The sequence below is a fragment of the Heptranchias perlo genome, unplaced genomic scaffold (assembly GCF_035084215.1).
Source record: "Heptranchias perlo isolate sHepPer1 unplaced genomic scaffold, sHepPer1.hap1 HAP1_SCAFFOLD_60, whole genome shotgun sequence".
Lineage (NCBI taxonomy): Eukaryota > Metazoa > Chordata > Chondrichthyes > Hexanchiformes > Hexanchidae > Heptranchias > Heptranchias perlo.
In genome coordinates, this window is record NW_027139623.1 from 6,043,911 (window position 1) to 6,061,764 (window position 17,854).

The 17,854-nt window shown below is 46.2% G+C and overlaps 1 protein-coding gene across 7 annotated transcripts in view; it reads left to right on the forward strand.

Annotated features, from left to right (window-relative positions):
- Nucleotides 1–11,337, forward strand: part of LOC137316839 (zinc finger protein 229-like) — a 330,353-nt gene extending 319,016 nt beyond the window's left edge. For 4 of the 7 annotated variants that reach the window (XM_067980678.1, XM_067980676.1, XM_067980677.1 and 1 more), the window contains one exon: nucleotides 9,227–11,337. In XM_067980678.1, the coding sequence (XP_067836779.1) occupies nucleotides 9,578–10,672 (1,095 nt within the window). In that variant the 5' untranslated portion in view covers nucleotides 9,227–9,577 and the 3' untranslated portion in view covers nucleotides 10,673–11,337. The other 3 variants (XM_067980674.1, XM_067980673.1, XM_067980675.1) reach the window with 3 other exon arrangements.
- Nucleotides 11,338–17,854: the final 6,517 nt, after the last annotated feature.

Below are 17,854 nucleotides of genomic sequence, written 5' to 3' on the forward strand. Positions count from 1 at the left end.
CGCTTTCTTCTTAATTGGTGATTTCGCCGCCTTTTTCGTGGTCGATTTCTTCGCCGCTGGTTTCTTGGCGGCTGATTTCTTGACCGCTGTTTTTTTGGCCGCTGGTTTCTTTCCGGGAGATTTCTTGGTCACTTGTTTCTTCACCTTCTTGACCACTTTTGCCTGGGTTTCCTTCTTAGCGACTCTGAAGGAGCCCGAGGCGCCCGTGCCCTTGATCTGCACCAGGGAGCCTTTTTCCACATTTCTCTTGATACTTAATTTGATCTGGGACCGGAGCTTCTCCACATCCAGGCCTTTGGTAGCCAGAACCTTCTTTATCGCGGCCAGGGATATCCCCTTGCGATCCTTGCACTCCGCCACAATCTTGAGGATCTGTTCGCCCAACGGGGGACCGGTGGTCTTGGGTCGGGGAACCGCCTTCTTCTTCTTCGGAGCCTTGGTTTGAGCGGCGGCGGCGGCAGGAGGAGCCGTTTCGGCGGCTGCAGTGTCTGTCATGTCCGGGACTCTGCAGAAAATCTCTCTGACAGTCAGAGCTGGGTCAGAAATGAAACGAGAGGCGGCGGCACAGAGCAACTTAAAGGCACAGAGCGGACGGGGCGGAGACATCCTGCTGTCAGCTCCCGGCCCCTCCAGCCTCTCTGTGTTTCTCTCTCCTCTTAAACTCCCCGATTCCAATTCAAATCGGGCACTCCAGAGTCCCAGACTAGCCCCTTCCTATCTCTAACACCGGTATGTTTGCTGTCGAAAAACTTTCACCGGAATTAAAAGCACCAGTTTCGATTTAAACCCGTTTCATCGATGCACTGATCGCGCTCTCTCACCCGATCGCTGACATGATCTCCGTTTTTCGGCTGAAATCTTGAATTGATTTAAAACTTTACCTTAAATTTCCACTTCGGAACTCGGCAGGGGAGGAGGGCGATCCTTTGACAGGGATTTTTAAAAATTATACTCAAAAGGATCTCGGAAATGCGGCGATGAGACCGGCCAAACAAACACAGTGAAATTAATCTAACCCGCCCGCCCCTTTAACACACTCTCTCTGAAACAATGTTCACATCTTCACATTCACAGGACAAACTGTTCGCCAGATTGACAATTCCCGGGACAGGCTTTCCTCCCCGCTCGGCCTGTGCTGCAGATTCTCGGGGGTTCGTTGTAGTTTCCCAGCTCAGTAACTGTTAAACACTCTGAGGCCGGCGCTCCTCACAGTGTCTGGTCCCCAGATTCAGGGGCAGGAGCCAATCACAGCTGTGGATGTGATGATCCATATCTGGTTTTACAGGATTATATTGTTGGCACACAGAAATATATTTGGTTCAGTTAAAAATAAAAATTATCCGCTCTGGGCTCCTCCATTCTCTCTGTGTTTCTCTCTCCTCCTAAACTGACTGACAGACAATAGTAACATGTGTCATATGAATCCCAATCTCAACACCCAGAGACGGCTGGTTACTGAATAAATTCAACACTAACAGGCAGTCCAGCTAAACAATAACAGGCTGTTTCACTCCACCTTTCCTTCCTGGACTGGAGACTGCTAAATGCACCGTCAATCCGGTTTATAAATAATAAAACGACAGTGACCGTCTCACCAACAACACCGGAGGTCTGTTCACAGACACAGAATCAGTCTTTCCCTTTCTATCAGTCTGTCCATATAACGGTCAGTAACAGTATCCCGTCTTCATGTACAGCACTAGAGAGAGTGAAAGACAGACAGACATACAGAGACACACAGACAGACAGACACAATATCAGTCTCAAACTTCCCACCAGTGTGTCGGTTTCACGCTCAGTTAATTGTATTCCATCTTCAAGTTCAACGCTAGAGAGAAAGAGACAGAGAGAGACAGGCATATTGTCAGCCTTACGCTTCCTATCAGTATGTCCGTTTCACGCTCAGGAACAGTATCCCGCCTTCATATACTGAACAAGAGAGAGAGAGAGAGAAACTGACCAGTAATTTCCCGTTTTCACCCAGTAACAAACAGGGAAATATTCCATTCCAATTTTTATTCCACAGAAGAGTGACAGAAGATGCAGTCTCATCTCTCACTGATATTATTTCAGAGGCAGACACATTATTAATCCCACTCTCAGGGACAGTGTCACACATTTAACCCTCTCTTGTGTGTTGTACCCTCAGCAATCTTGCAGCTCAGGGCCGTTCGGTCTTACTCTCAGTGACCAAGAGTTTCACTCCGATTGAAATAAATTGGGTCTGTTGCTGTCAGATATTAATCCTACTCGGTCCCAGCAAATACACCGACTCTCACTTTCCTCCCCTGTTTCTCCAGGATTGGTTTGAGAAATCCTCCCTCCAGTTTCGGAGTCACGCGTTGCTTTATCAGTCAGAGAGCCAAGAATGAACAGAATCCATTGGTTCGTTACACAGCCGCCCACTTTATCTCTGGAAGACTCTTTACCATCAAAAGATACCGAGAGAAACAGCAGGGATGGAAACATCTAGTTTAATAGTTAGAGATTGTAAAGTCAGTCTGGATTCCAGCGTTAGGCACTGGTGGAATCCCATCTGTTTTCCATTCTGGTGCCTGTTCCTGCACTGCCTGTGGACCCCATTCCCTCTGACCTTTCCCCCAGACCCACTTCCTTTGCTCAGACTCGGAAAAATTCCAATTGGGGAAAGTTTCCATCGATTTTTGTATTGGGAATTAAACCAGATATCTGCGCATGCGTGAGTCAGCCCCGCCCCCAGCGCTCGATGTTGGTGAGCAGAAGAGCGCATGCGCGCTGCCCTCCCCCAGCTCGGCCTGTGGGCGCCATTCCCTCAGTGAGCGGAAGAAGATGGTTTAAAACAGCCGGGAATGGAGAGATCACGGCCCCCGGGGGAAGGGAGCAAAGAGCAGCCTCGTTACAGCAGCTCATCGCTTCGGGACCGTGTCCGCAGATGGGCTCAGAGATCGGCATTGAGTCCGGGGGAAGGTCAGGGGGAGTCCGGGGGCTGTTTGTAAGAGGCGGAGTGGATCAGGAACTGGTCCCGGAACATGGAGTGAGCGGGGGAAGGGAGAGGTCATTCTCGGGCTGTGTGTGAACAGGGTGTGTCCAGGGTAAGGGAGAGAGAATGGGAAGAACCAGCTATTTAAAATCATTGCTGCTTTCTCTCCCCAAACCAGTGGTGAATGGTCCTGGTTCAGTTCCAGTCTCACCCTGTTACTGGACAGTGAACAGTCAGGATAGAATCATAGAAGTTACAACATGGAAACAGGCCCTTCGGCCCAACATGTCCATGTCGCCCAGTTTATACCACTAAGCTAGTCCCAATTGCCTGCAATAGAATCATAGAAGTTACAACATGGGGAGTTTTTCAAAGAGTATCTATTGCAGGCACCAGGTGAGAAGTGTGAAGGACACATTTTAAACAGCGGTTGCTTGGTTTCGGGTGAACGGTTAGTCCCATGTTGGAGGAGTTGAGAAACCTGACCGGTAAAAACGTCCCTGCCCCATCGGGTAGTCCCATTCACGGACCAGTGCAGGGGTTGGGTTGTGTCTGGATGTCACGAAATTGTTTTAAAATCGTCGATCACACCTGGTGTGCAGAAGCTGAGTGCTGCAGTAGAGTCAGACACTGACACTGTTTGTATCACTGGTTTTCATTTGTGGATATTCATAATAATCATTAACAGAGATGTTAAACTGATCACTTTTGTATTTTCTACCTCACCTGTTCCTGAGTAACAAGAGATAATTTTCTTTCTACAGGCAAATCCTTGAAGGATCCATAATGAATGTGATGTTTCCTCCACCCGAGGCACAAGGAACAGTGCAGCCAGCTCCTTCTCACACACAGTAAGTACATTATCACACACACAGAGCACGGAGTGACAGACAGGTGATCAGTTCCACAGTCTCAGACAGCAGAAGTCGTCAGTCCCACACTGATCCCAAGACCCAGAGACACATTTTCAATCTAACTGTCAAACAGAGCAGGTGAGGCAGACACTGTTCCATTTCCCCCTAACTCAGTGCAGCTGACAGGTGGATACACAAAGCCCAGTCCAAAATCACACTCTCAGATTGAAAGGCACTGTGTCAATCTCACAATAGAGCAACATTAAATACCAGATAGAAATCACACATGGTACTCAATTGAAAGGGACAGAATGAACCCCAATAATGTACCCCGAGATTCCAATTGAATACCACCCCACAACTCGCACATGTGAGTTTAATACATGCAGTATCCATTTGAATAGTGTATCATGAGATACAAAGTGCAGACATGTCCAAAACTCATCTGTAGTATCAGACCGAGAAATGCTGCGACAGTGTATCCTGAGAAAGAAATTAGAAACCAGTTTATAATACACTCATAGTATGAGAGTTAAAGATACAGTATCAATTCTATTAGTGCAGACTGAGATACACATTATATACCAGTCCAAAAATCTCATACAATATTAGACTGAAAAACACAGTATCGATTACAATAGTACAGACTGAACTACACATTATATACCAATTCAAAAATCATTATCAGTTTGAAATATATATTACCATTCACAATAGTACACAGAGATATTGATTTAACAGTAGTCCAAAGATACACAAATTATCTGATTAAAAACCTCCAGCATGAAATTCTAAAGTTTATCCATATTTACCAATTAAATGAGAAAAAACTATTTAAACATGAAGATATTAAAGCTACAGTATTGAACACGATAATGTAATCAGAGAGAATAATTATAGACAGATACAGAATAAATCTCACACTCTTTTATGGTACCAAAGTTGACATATAATGAATCCCAAATATCTCATAATGTAGCAGAGACTGGCAGATAAAGTATGAATCCCACACTCACACAGCATCAGAGACTGCATATATCGAATGAATCGCAAACTCAAACACACTACTCACAAGATACACAATGAATCCCACACAGTATCACGGACTGAGAGATACAAAATGAATCTCTCAGTCACCGACATTAGTGCAGGCTGAGTTACAAATTAGGGACCAGTCCACAAATCTCAGTGTCAGATTGAAAGATACAGTACCAATTCCATTAGTGCAGACTGAGCTACATATTACATACCAATACAAAAGACTGATACAGATTCAGACTGAAATATACAGTATTCCTTTATGCAGACTGAGCTACACATTGTAAACAAGTTCAAAAATGTCACCATATCAGTTTGGAAGATACACTAAATCACAATTGTGTTCACATCGATGCAGATTTAGTAGTAGCCCAAAAAGTGCACTCATTCTCTGATTATGACCTACAGCATCAGATTTTAAAGGATATGATTATCTACCACTTAAATACTGGGAAAAATTATTTATACATTTAGGTATTAAAGATACAGTTTTGAGCACCATGCTGTAAACTGAGATACAAATTAGATACAGATAAATAATGAATCTCATACTCAGATCCAATGCCAGAGACTGACATATAAAATGAATCCCTCACTCACACAATGTACAAGTGAATGACAGATACAGAACGAATCCCACACTCACATACAGTAGCACAGACTGACATATATACTGTATCTATCACTCATATACAGTATCAGAGATTGATGGAAATGGAATGAATGTCTCACTCACATACAGCACCTGACACTGACAGATATGGAACGAATCCCAAATTCAAACACCGTGCCAGAGACTGACAGGAACAGAATGAATCTCATTCACATACAATACCAGGGACTGACATATAGAGAATGAATCCTACACTCACACACAGTACAACAGGCTGACAGATACAGAATGAATCACAAAGTAACAGTCAGACAAATACAGAATGAATCTCTAAGTCAAATTACTGCAGACTGAGTTACACATAACATGCCAGTCCAAAAATCTTAGTGTCAGATTGAATGATAATGTATCAATTCCATTTGTGCAGACTGAGCCAAAAAATATATAGCAGTCCAACACTGTCAGACCATACCAGACTCAAAGATACATCAATTCCATTAGCACAGACTGAGCTACATGTTACACACCAGTCCAAAAATCTCATACAGTAACAGACTGATTGATACATTATCAATTCTATTAGTGCAGGCTGAGCTATATATTACATTCCAGTCCAAAAATCTCACAGTGTCAGACTGAGATACAGAATTAATTCCATTATTATCGACTGAGCTACACATTATATACCAGTTAAATAATTTCACCATGAACAGATTGAAAGGTACATTAACATTCACAACAGAGTTCAGAGATGAAGATGTAATACTACTCCAAAACTCACACACGTTGTTTGATTAAAGAAAATCCAAAAGTGTATCAATATTTACAAATTAAACACTCGATAAATACTGCATATACTTTAAAGTATTAAAGATATAGTTTCAAATACAATAATGTAAACTGAAATAAGAATATAGAATGAATCCAGACTTGCACATGGTCTCAGAGACTGAATTATAGAATGAAACCCAGACTGAGATAAATTAGCTGAGACTGACAGATACAGAATGTATCCTAAACTCATATACAGTATCAGAGACTGACAGATACAGGAGAAACCCCACATTTGCATACAGCACCAGAGACAGACAGATACAGAATGAATCCCACACTCATACACAGTACCAGAGACAGACAGATACAGAATAAACCACATACTCATGTACAGTACCAGATACAGTATGAACCCCACACTTACATACAGTGTCAGAGACTGAGAAGTACAGAATAAACCACACACTCATATACAGCACCAGAGACAGTCAGAAGCAGAATAAACCTGACACTCGCATACAGTACCTGTTACAGACAGATACAGAATAAACCCCACACACGTACAGTACCACAGACTGACAGGCACAGAATGTATCCCACACTCACACACAGTACCAGAGACTGACAGATACAGAATATTCCTCACATTTATATTCAGTACCAGACACAGACAAATAAAGAATGAGCCCCACACTCATTTGCAGTACCAGAGACAGACAGATACAGAATGAATCCCAAATTCACACACAGTACCAGAGACTGACAGATACAGAATAAACCCCACATTCATATACAGTACCAGAGTCAGACAGAATACTGAATAAACCCCACACTCACAGACAGCAGCAGAGACTGACAGATACAGAATAAACCCCACATTCAAACAGTACAAGAGACAAACAGATGCAGAATAAACCCCACACTCATTTCCAGTACCAGAGACAGACAGATACAGAATGAATCCCAAACTCACACACAGTACCCGAGACTGACAGATACAGAATGAATCCCAAATTCACACACAGTACCAGAGACTGACAGATACAGAATGAATCTCACATTCAAATACAGCACCAGAGACTGACAGATACAGAACAAAAACCACAATCATTTCCAGTATCAGAGACAGACAGATACTGAATAAACCCCAAACTCATGTACAGTATCAGAGACTGAAAAATACAGAATAAACCCCACACAGGTACAGTACCACAGACTGACAGGCACAGAATGAATCCCACACACACACAGTACCAGAGACTGACAGATACAGAATAAACCCCACACTCATATACAGTACCAGAGACTGACAAATGCAGAATAAATCCCACATTCAAACAGTACCAGAGACAGAGAGATACAGAACAAAAACCACACTAATTTCCAGTATCAGAGACAGACAGATACTGAATAATCCCCACATTCATATACAGTGCCAGAGACAGACAGATACAATATATACCACCCACTCATATAGAGTACCAGGGACAGACAGATACAGTATATACCCCCTACTCATATACAGTACCAGAGACAGACAAATACAGAATAAACCCCAAACACATCTACAGTATCGGAGACAGACGGACACAGAATAAATCCCACACTGACACACAGTACTAGAGACAGACAGATACAGAATAAACCCCACAATCACATACAATACCAGAGACTGACAGGAACAGAATGAATCTCATACTCACACACATTATCAGAGACTGACAGATACAGAATAAACCTCACAATCATGTAAAGTGCCAGGAAAAATTGTTTGGTTAGGGAGTGTCTGTAAATGAAGGAAACATGGTAAGGGTGTGTCTATACATGAAAGAAAAACGGTGAAGGGTCAGGGAATATCTATAAATGAAAGAGAAATGGTGACGTGTCAGGGAGTGTCTATAAATGAAGTTGAAATGGTTTCTGGTAAGGGAGTATTATAAATGGGAGAAGACATGGTGACAGGTCAGGGAGTGTCTAAAAATGAAGGCGAAATGGTGACGGGTGACGGAGTGTCCTTAAAGGAGGGAGAAATGGTGACAGATGAGGCAGAGTCTGTAAATGATGGAGAAATCGTGACTTGTCAGGCAGTGTCTGTAAATGAAGGAGAAATGGTGTTTGTTCTGGGATTGTCTGTAAATGAAGGCAAAATGGTGACTGGTCAGGGGGTGTCTGTAAATGAAGGAGGAACGGTGATCGGTCCGGGAGTGTCTGTAAGTGCAGGAGAATTGTTGACAGGTCAGGTAGTGTCGATATCTGAAGGAGAAACAGTGATGGGTCAGGGAGCGTCTAATAATGAAGGGAAATGCTGATGGGTCAGGGAGAGTTTGTAAATGAAGGAGAAATCTGAAGGGTCAGAGAGCGTCTATAAATGTAGGAGAAATGGTGTTTGATCAGGGAGTGTCTGAAAATGAAGGAGAAATTGTGACAGGTCAAGGATAGTCTTTAAATGAAGGAGAAATGGTAACTGGTCAGGGAGAGTCTCGCCAAAATTGGGAGATATCACAGATGGACGGCTTACAGGCAGCTAGAGGGAGGGACATTGTGTAGAAATGAGGGGCAGAGCATATACACACAGCCAGAGTCAGAATATTCAGGAGAGGAGAGGGGAATCAGTGAGTGCAGAACTGATCCTAACCAGAGTCAGCACCTTCAGGGGAGGAGAGGGAGGGGAACCAGTTAGTGCAGAACTGAACCCAACCAGAGTCAGCACCTTCAGGGGAGGAGAGGGAGGGGAACCATTGAGTGTAGAACTGAACCCAGTCAGAGTCAGGATCTTCAGGAGAGAGAGAAAACTTAAATAGAAGGAAAAATGTTGGAGATGGTGCGATGGGTTTGGATTTGAGCAGAGGGAGGAGGGTGAGTGTGTGGAACGGGGATTTACAGTCTGGCGGAATGAGCGGGAAGAATGTTCCATAGGAACTGGAATTGCCTGTTCTGAATTTCTATCCTGTATTCACAGTGAGGACTTTTGTTATCTCCTTTTACAAGGTATTACAAGGGGCGGATTTGCAGACAAGAAACTCAAACCAAACATCACGTCAAGATCTGAAACCATTCACCAGCACTTGAAGATTATCGGCCTTAAAATAGAGGAGAAATGTTGATCTGTTTTATCTGTGGGAAAACATTTCAAACATCACTGTGACTGGAATAGCAGCGAGACACACACACCCGATTGAGAGTGTTCCAGTGCACTGAGTGTGGGAAGAGCTTTCACCAGTTGCACAGCCTGAAGAAACATCATACCATTCACAGTGGGGAGAAACGAGACACGTGTTCTCTGTGCAGACGAGACTTCCACTGATCTCCAACGTGGAGAGAGAGAAGGACACCCGCACCATGGAGAAACCGTGGAAATGTGGGGACTGTGGGAGGGGATTCAGTTACTCATCCCGGCTGGAAACACATCGACGCAGACACACTGGAGAGAGGCCGTTCACCTGCTCCGTGTGTGGGAAGGGATTCACTCAGTCATCCCACCTCATTGAACATCAACTTGTTCACACTGATAAGAGACTTTTTAAATGTTCTGTCTGTGAGAAGAGCTTTAAAAGAAAAAGTGATCTGCTGACACACCAACGCACTCACACTGGGGAGACGCCGTTCACCTGCACTAAGTGCGGGAAGGGATTCACTCAGTCATCCAACCTGCTGACACACCAGCGAGTCCACACTGGGGAGAGGCCGTTCACCTGCTCCGTGTGTGGGAGCGGATTCACTCAATCTTCCCACCTCATTGAACATCACCTTGTTCACACTGATAAGAGACTTTTTAAATGCTCTGTCTGTGAGAAAAGCTTTAAAAGAAAAAGTGATCTGCTGACACACCAACGCACTCACACTGGGGAGAGGCCGTTCACCTGCTCCGTGTGTGGGAAGGGATTCTCTCGGTCATCCAGTCTACTGATACACCAGCGAGTTCACAGTGGGGAGAGGCTGTTCACCTGCTCTGTGTGTGGGAAGAGTTTCACTCGATCATCCCACCTGCTGAGACATCAGCAAGTTCACATCGGGGAGAGGCCATTCACCTGCTCCCTGTGCGGGAAGGGATTCGCTCAGTCATCCACCCTGCTGACACACCAGCGAGTTCACACTGGGGAGAGGCCGTTCACCTGCTTCATATGTGGGAAGAGATTCACTCAGTCATCCACCCTGCTGACACACCAGCGAGTTCACACTGGGGAGAGGCCATTCACCTGCTCCGTGTGTGGGAAGGAATTCACTTGTTCATCCGGGCTCAATGAACACCAACTTGTTCACACTGATAAGAGACCCTTTAAATGTTCTAACTGTGAGAAGAGCTTTAAAAGAACTTGGGATCTGCTGAGACATGAACGTATTCACACTGGGGAGAGGCCGATCACCTGCTTCGTGTGTGGGATGGGATTCACTCAATCATCCCACCTGCTGAGTCACCAGCGAGTTCACATGTGACTGCAGGGGTTGGATTCTGCTGTTATTGCTGATGTTAATCACATCCAGGACTGAACCATGTTCATTCTGACAGTTGGGGTTTGTTTCTGATGTTAAACTCCAGCCCAGTTAAAGGGATTACTAATATTCTGTACAAGTGTCAAATTAATCAGCTTTCTTTCAAACACAGTGTGTCCAGTCCTTGATATCTCGATGATAAGAGAAGCAGTTTGAGGACTCATGATGAAGTGAGTGGAATCCATCTTAGAACTGAGTTCCTCCACCATTTTAAAAGATGGATCCACAAGATGTCCAACTCTGACAGGACAGAAAATTCTATTATATCACACGGTCCACTTCAATCAGGCTGAGCAGATTTCCACTACCCTTGTGTGGGAAAGAGTTTCCTGATTTCAATCCAAGACACCCGAGCTGTAAATTTAAGTTTATGTCCTCTTGTTCTGGATTCACCGACTAGAGAAAATAGTTTCTATTTCTACCCTATCGAATCCCTTTATAATTTTAAATACCTGGATCAGATCACCCCTCAACCTTCCAAACTCAAGGGAATGCAAACCAAGTTCATGCAACTGGTCCTTATAATTGAACCCTTCAAGCCCCAGTGTCATTCTGGTGAATTTGCACTGTACCCCCTCCAAGGTCAATATATCCAATATGTCCCAGCACTGACTGTGTGTATAACAGGACTGAGTGTCCCAGCACTGACTGTGTGTTTAACAGGACTGAGTGTCCCAGCACTGACTGTGTGTATAACAGGACTGAGTGTCCCAGCATTGACTGTGTGTATAACAGGACTGAGTGTTTCAGCACTGACTCTGTGCAAAACAGGACTGGGTGTCCCAGCACTGACTGTGTTGATAGCAGGACAGGGTGTCACAGCACTGAATGTGTGTATAACAGGACAGAGTGTCCCAGCACTGAATGTGTGTGTAAAAGGACTGACTGTCCCTGCACTGACTGTATGTACAACAGGACTGAGTATCCCAGCACTGACTGTGCGGAGAACAGGACTGAGTCTCCCAGCACTGACTGTGTGTATAACAGGACTGAGTGTCCCAGCACTGACTGTGTGTAAAACAGGACTGAGTGTCCCAGCACTGACTGTGCATAACAGGACTGAGTGTCCCAGCACTGACTGTGTGTATTAACTGGACTGAGTGTCCCAGCACTGATTGTATGTATAATAGGACTGAGTGTTTCAACACTGACTGTGTGTATAACAGGACAGGGTGTCCCAGCACTGAATGTGTGTGTAACAGGTCAGAGTGTTTCAGCACTGACTGTGTGCACAACAGGACTGAGTGTCCCAGCACTGACTGTGTGGAAAACAGAACTGAGTGTCCCAGCACTGACTGTGTTGATAGCAGGACAGGGTGTCCCAGCACTGAATGTGTGTATAACAGGATTGAGTGTCCCAGCACTGACTGTGTGTATAACAGGATTGAGTGTCCCAGCACTGACTGTGTGTATAACAGGACTGAATGTCCCAGCGCTGACTGTGTGTATAACAGAACTTAGTGTCCCAGCATTGATTGTGTGTACAACAGGACTGAATGTCCGAGCACTGACTGCATGTATAAAAGGACTGACTGCCCCAGCACTGACTGTGTGTGTAAAAGGACTGACTTTCCCAGCACTGACTGTGTGTATAACATGATTGAGTGTCCCAGCACTGACTGTGTGGAACAGGATTGAGTGTCCCAGCACTGACTGTGTGGAACAGGATTGAGTGTCCCAGCACTGACTGTGTGTATCAGAGGACTGAGTGACCCAGCACTGACTCTGTGGAACAGGATTGAGTGTCCCAGCACTGACTGTGTGTATTGACAGGACTGAGTGTCCCAGCACTGACTCTGTGGAACAGGATTGAGTGTCCCAGCACTGACTGTGTGCATTGACAGGACTGAGTGTCCCAGCACTGACTGTGTATAACAGGACTGAGTGTCCCAGCACTGACTGTGTATAACAGGACTGAGTGTCCCAGCACTGACTCTGTGTATAATAGGACTGAGTGTCCCAGCACTGACTGTGTGTATAAGAGGACTGAGTGTCCCAGCACTGACTGTGTGGAACAGGATTGAGTGTCCCAGCACTGACTGTGTGTATAAAAGGACTGAGTGTCCCAGCACTGACTCTGTGGAACAGGATTGAGTGTCCCAGCACTGACTGTGTGCATTGACAGGACTGAGTGTCCCAGCACTGACTCTGTGTATAATAGGACTGAGTTTCCCAGCACTGACTGTGTGTATAACAGGACTGAGTGTCCCAGCACTGACTGTGTGTATAACAGGACTGAGTGTCCCAGCACTGACTGTGTGTATAACAGGACTGAGTGTCCCAGCACTGACTGTGTGTATAACAGGACTGAGTGTCCCAGCACTGACTGTGTGTATTAACTGGACTGAGTGTCCCAGCACTGATTGTATGTATAATAGGACTGAGTGTTTCAACACTGACTGTGTGTATAACAGGACAGGGTGTCCCAGCACTGAATGTGTGTGTAACAGGTCAGAGTGTTTCAGCACTGACTGTGTGCACAACAGGACTGAGTGTCCCAGCACTGACTGTGTGGAAAACAGAACTGAGTGTCCCAGCACTGACTGTGTTGATAGCAGGACAGGGTGTCCCAGCACTGAATGTGTGTATAACAGGATTGAGTGTCCCAGCACTGACTGTGTGTATAACAGGATTGAGTGTCCCAGCACTGACTGTGTGTATAACAGGACTGAATGTCCCAGCGCTGACTGTGTGCATAACAGGACTTAGTGTCCCAGCATTGATTGTGTGTACAACAGGACTGAATGTCTGAGCACTGACTGCATGTATAAAAGGACTGACTGCCCCAGCACTGACTGTGTGTATAACATGACTGAGTGTCCCAGCATTGACTGTGCGTAGAACAGGATTGAGTGTCCCAGCACTGACTGTGTGGAACAGGATTGAGTGTCCCAGCACGGACTGTGTGGAGCAGGATTGAGTGTCCCAGCACTGACTGTGCGTAGAACAGGATTGAGTGTCCCTGCACTGACTGTGTGGAACAGGATTGAGTGTCCCAGCACTGACTGTGTGTATCAGAGGACTGAGTGTCCCAGCACTGACTGTGTGGAACAGGATTGAGTGTCCCAGCACTGACTGTGTGTATTGACAGGACTGAGTGTCCCAGCACTGACTCTGTGGAACAGGATTGAGTGTCCCAGCACTGACTGTGTGCATTGACAGGACTGAGTGTCCCAGCACTGACTGTGTATAACAGGACTGAGTGTCCCAGCACTGACTCTGTGTATAATAGGACTGAGTGTCCCAGCACTGACTCTGTGGAACAGGATTGAGTGTCCCAGCACTGACTGTGTGTATAACAGGACTGAGTGTCCCAGCACTGACTGTGCGTATAACAGGATTGAGTGTCCCAGCACTGACTGTGTGTATAACAGGACTGAGTGTTTCAGCACTGACTCTGTGCAAAACAGGACTGGGTGTCCCAGCACTGACTGTGTTGATAGCAGGACAGGGTGTCCCAGCACTGAATGTGTGTAGAACAGGACAGAGTGTCCCAGCACTGAATGTGTGTGTAAAAGGACTGACTGTCCCTGCACTGACTGTATGTACAACAGGACTGAGTATCCCAGCACTGACTGTGCGGAGAACAGGATTGAGTGTCCCAGCACTGACTGTGTGTATAACAGGACTGAGTCTCCCAACACTGACTGTGTGTATGACAGGACTGAGTGTCCCAGCACTGACTGTGTGCAAAACAGGACTGAGTGTCCCAGCACTGACTGTGCATAACAGGACTGAGTGTCCCAGCACTGACTGTGTGTATTAACTGGACTGAGTGTCCCAGCACTGATTGTATGTATAATAGGACTGAGTGTTTCAACACTGACTGTGTGTATAACAGGACAGGGTGTCCCAGCACTGAATGTGTGTGTAACAGGTCAGAGTGTTTCAGCACTGACTGTGTGCACAACAGGACTGATTGTCCCAGCACTGACTGTGTGGAAAACAGAACTGAGTGTCCCAGCACTGACTGTGTGTATAAGAGGACTGAGTGTCCCAGCACTGACTGTGTGGAACAGGATTGAGTGTCCCAGCACTGACTGTGTGTATAAGAGGACTGAGTGTCCCAGCAATGACTCTGTGGAACAGGATTGAGTGTCCCAGCACTGACTGTGTGCATTGACAGGACTGAGTGTCCCAGCACTGACTCTGTGTATAATAGGACTGAGTTTCCCAGCACTGACTGTGTGTATAACAGGACTGAGTGTCCCAGCACTGACTGTGTGTATAACAGGACTGAGTGTCCCAGCACTGACTGTGTGTATAACAGGACTGAGTGTCCCAGCACTGACTGTGTGGAAAACGTAACTGAGTGTCCCAGCACTGACTGTGTGGAAAACAGAACTGAGTGTCCCAGCACTGACTGTGTTCATAGCAGGACAGGGTGTCCCAGCACTGAATGTATGTACAACAGGACTGAGTGTCCCAGCACTGACTGTGTGGAAAACAGAACTGAGTGTCCCAGCACTGACTGTGTTGATAGCAGGACAGGGTGTCCCAGCACTGAATGTGTGTACAACAGGACTGAGTGTCCCAGCACTGACTGTGTGTATAGCAGGATTGAGTGTCCCAGCACTGACTGTGCGTATAACAGGATTGATTGTCCCAGCACTGACTGTGTGTATAACAGGACTGAGTGTCCCAGCACTGACTGTGTGTATAACAGGACAGGGTGTCCCAGCACTGAATGTGTGTGTAACAGGTCAGAGTGTTTCAGCACTGACTGTGTGCACAACAGGACTGAGTGTCCCAGCACTGACTGTGTTGATAGCAGGACAGGGTGTCCCAGCACTGAATGTGTGTATAACAGGACAGAGTGTCCCAGCACTGAATGTGTGTGTAAAAGGACTGACTGTCCCTGCACTGACTGTATGTACAACAGGATTGAGTGTCCCAGCACTGACTGTGTGTATAACAGGACTGAGTCTCCCAACACTGACTGTGCGTATGACAGGACTGAGTGTCCCAGCACTGACTGTGTGTAAAACAGGATTGATTGTCCCAGCACTGACTGTGTGTATAACAGGACTGAATGTCCCAGCGCTGACTGTGTGTATAACAGGACTTAGTGTCCCAGCAGCGATTGTGTGTATAACAGGACTTAGTGTCCCAGCAGCGATTGTGCGTATAACAGGATTGAGTGTCCCAGCACTGACTGTGTGTTTAACAGGACTGAGTGTCCCAGCACTGACTGTGTGTATAACAGGACTGAGTGTCCCAGCATTGACTGTGTGTATAACAGGACTGAGTGTTTCAGCACTGACTCTGTGCAAAACAGGACTGGGTGTCCCAGCACTGACTGTGTTGATAGCAGGACAGGGTGTCCCAGCACTGAATGTGTGTATAACAGGACAGAGTGTCCCAGCACTGAATGTGTGTGTAAAAGGACTGACTGTCCCTGCACTGACTGTATGTACAACAGGACTGAGTATCCCAGCACTGACTGTGCGGAGAACAGGATTGAGTGTCCCAGCACTGACTGTGTGTATAACAGGACTGAGTCTCCCAGCACTGACTGTGCATAACAGGACTGAGTGTCCCAGCACTGACTGTGTGTATTAACTGGACTGAGTGTCCCAGCACTGATTGTATGTATAATAGGACTGAGTGTTTCAACACTGACTGTGTGTATAACAGGACAGGGTGTCCCAGCACTGAATGTGTGTGTAACAGGTCAGAGTGTTTCAGCACTGACTGTGTGCACAACAGGACTGATTGTCCCAGCACTGACTGTGTGGAAAACAGAACTGAGTGTCCCAGCACTGACTGTGTTGATAGCAGGACAGGGTGTCCCAGCACTGAATGTGTGTATAACAGGACAGAGTGTCCCAGCACTGAATGTGTGTGTAAAAGGACTGACTGTCCCTGCACTGACTGTATGTACAACAGGACTGAGTATCCCAGCACTGACTGTGCGGAGAACAGGATTGAGTGTCCCAGCACTGACTGTGTGTATAACAGGACTGAGTCTCCCAGCACTGACTGTGCATAACAGGACTGAGTGTCCCAGCACTGACTGTGTGTATTAACTGGACTGAGTGTCCCAGCACTGATTGTATGTATAATAGGACTGAGTGTTTCAACACTGACTGTGTGTATAACAGGACAGGGTGTCCCAGCACTGAATGTGTGTGTAACAGGTCAGAGTGTTTCAGCACTGACTGTGTGTATTGACAGGACTGAGTGTCCCAGCACTGACTGTGTGGAAAACAGAACTGAGTGTCCCAGCACTGACTGTGTTGATAGCAGGACAGGGTGTCCCAGCACTGAATGTGTGTATAACAGGATTGAGTGTCCCAGCACTGACTGTGTGGAAAACAGAACTGAGTGTCCCAGCACTGACTGTGTTGATAGCAGGACAGGGTGTCCCAGCACTGAATGTGTGTATAACAGGATTGAGTGTCCCAGCACTGACTGTGTGTATAACAGGATTGAGTGTCCCAGCACTGACTGTGCGTAGAACAGGATTGAGTGTCCCAGCACTGACTGTGTGGAACAGGATTGAGTGTCCCAGCACTGACTGTGTGGAACAGGATTGAGTGTCCCAGCACTGACTGTGCGTAGAACAGGATTGAGTGTCCCAGCACTGACTGTGTGGAACAGGATTGAGTGTCCCAGCACTGACTGTGTGTATTGACAGGACTGAGTGTCCCAGCACTGACTGTGTATAACAGGACTGAGTGTCCCAGCACTGACTCTGTGTATAACAGGACTGAGTGTCCCAGCACTGACTGTGTGTATTGACAGGACTGAGTGTCCCAGCACTGACTCTGTGTATAACAGGACTGAGTGTCCCAGCACTGATTGTGTTGATAGCAGGACAGGGTGTCCCAGCACTGACTGTGTGTATAACAGGACTGAGTGTCCCAGCACTGACTGTGCGTATAACAGGATTGAGTGTCCCAGCACTGACTCTGTGCAAAACAGGACTGGGTGTCCCAGCACTGACTGTGTTGATAGCAGGACAGGGTGTCCCAGCACTGAATGTGTGTATAACAGGACAGAGTGTCCCAGCACTGAATGTGTGTGTAAAAGGACTGACTGTCCCTGCACTGACTGTATGTACAACAGGACTGAGTATCCCAGCACTGACTGTGCGGAGAACAGGATTGAGTGTCCCAGCAC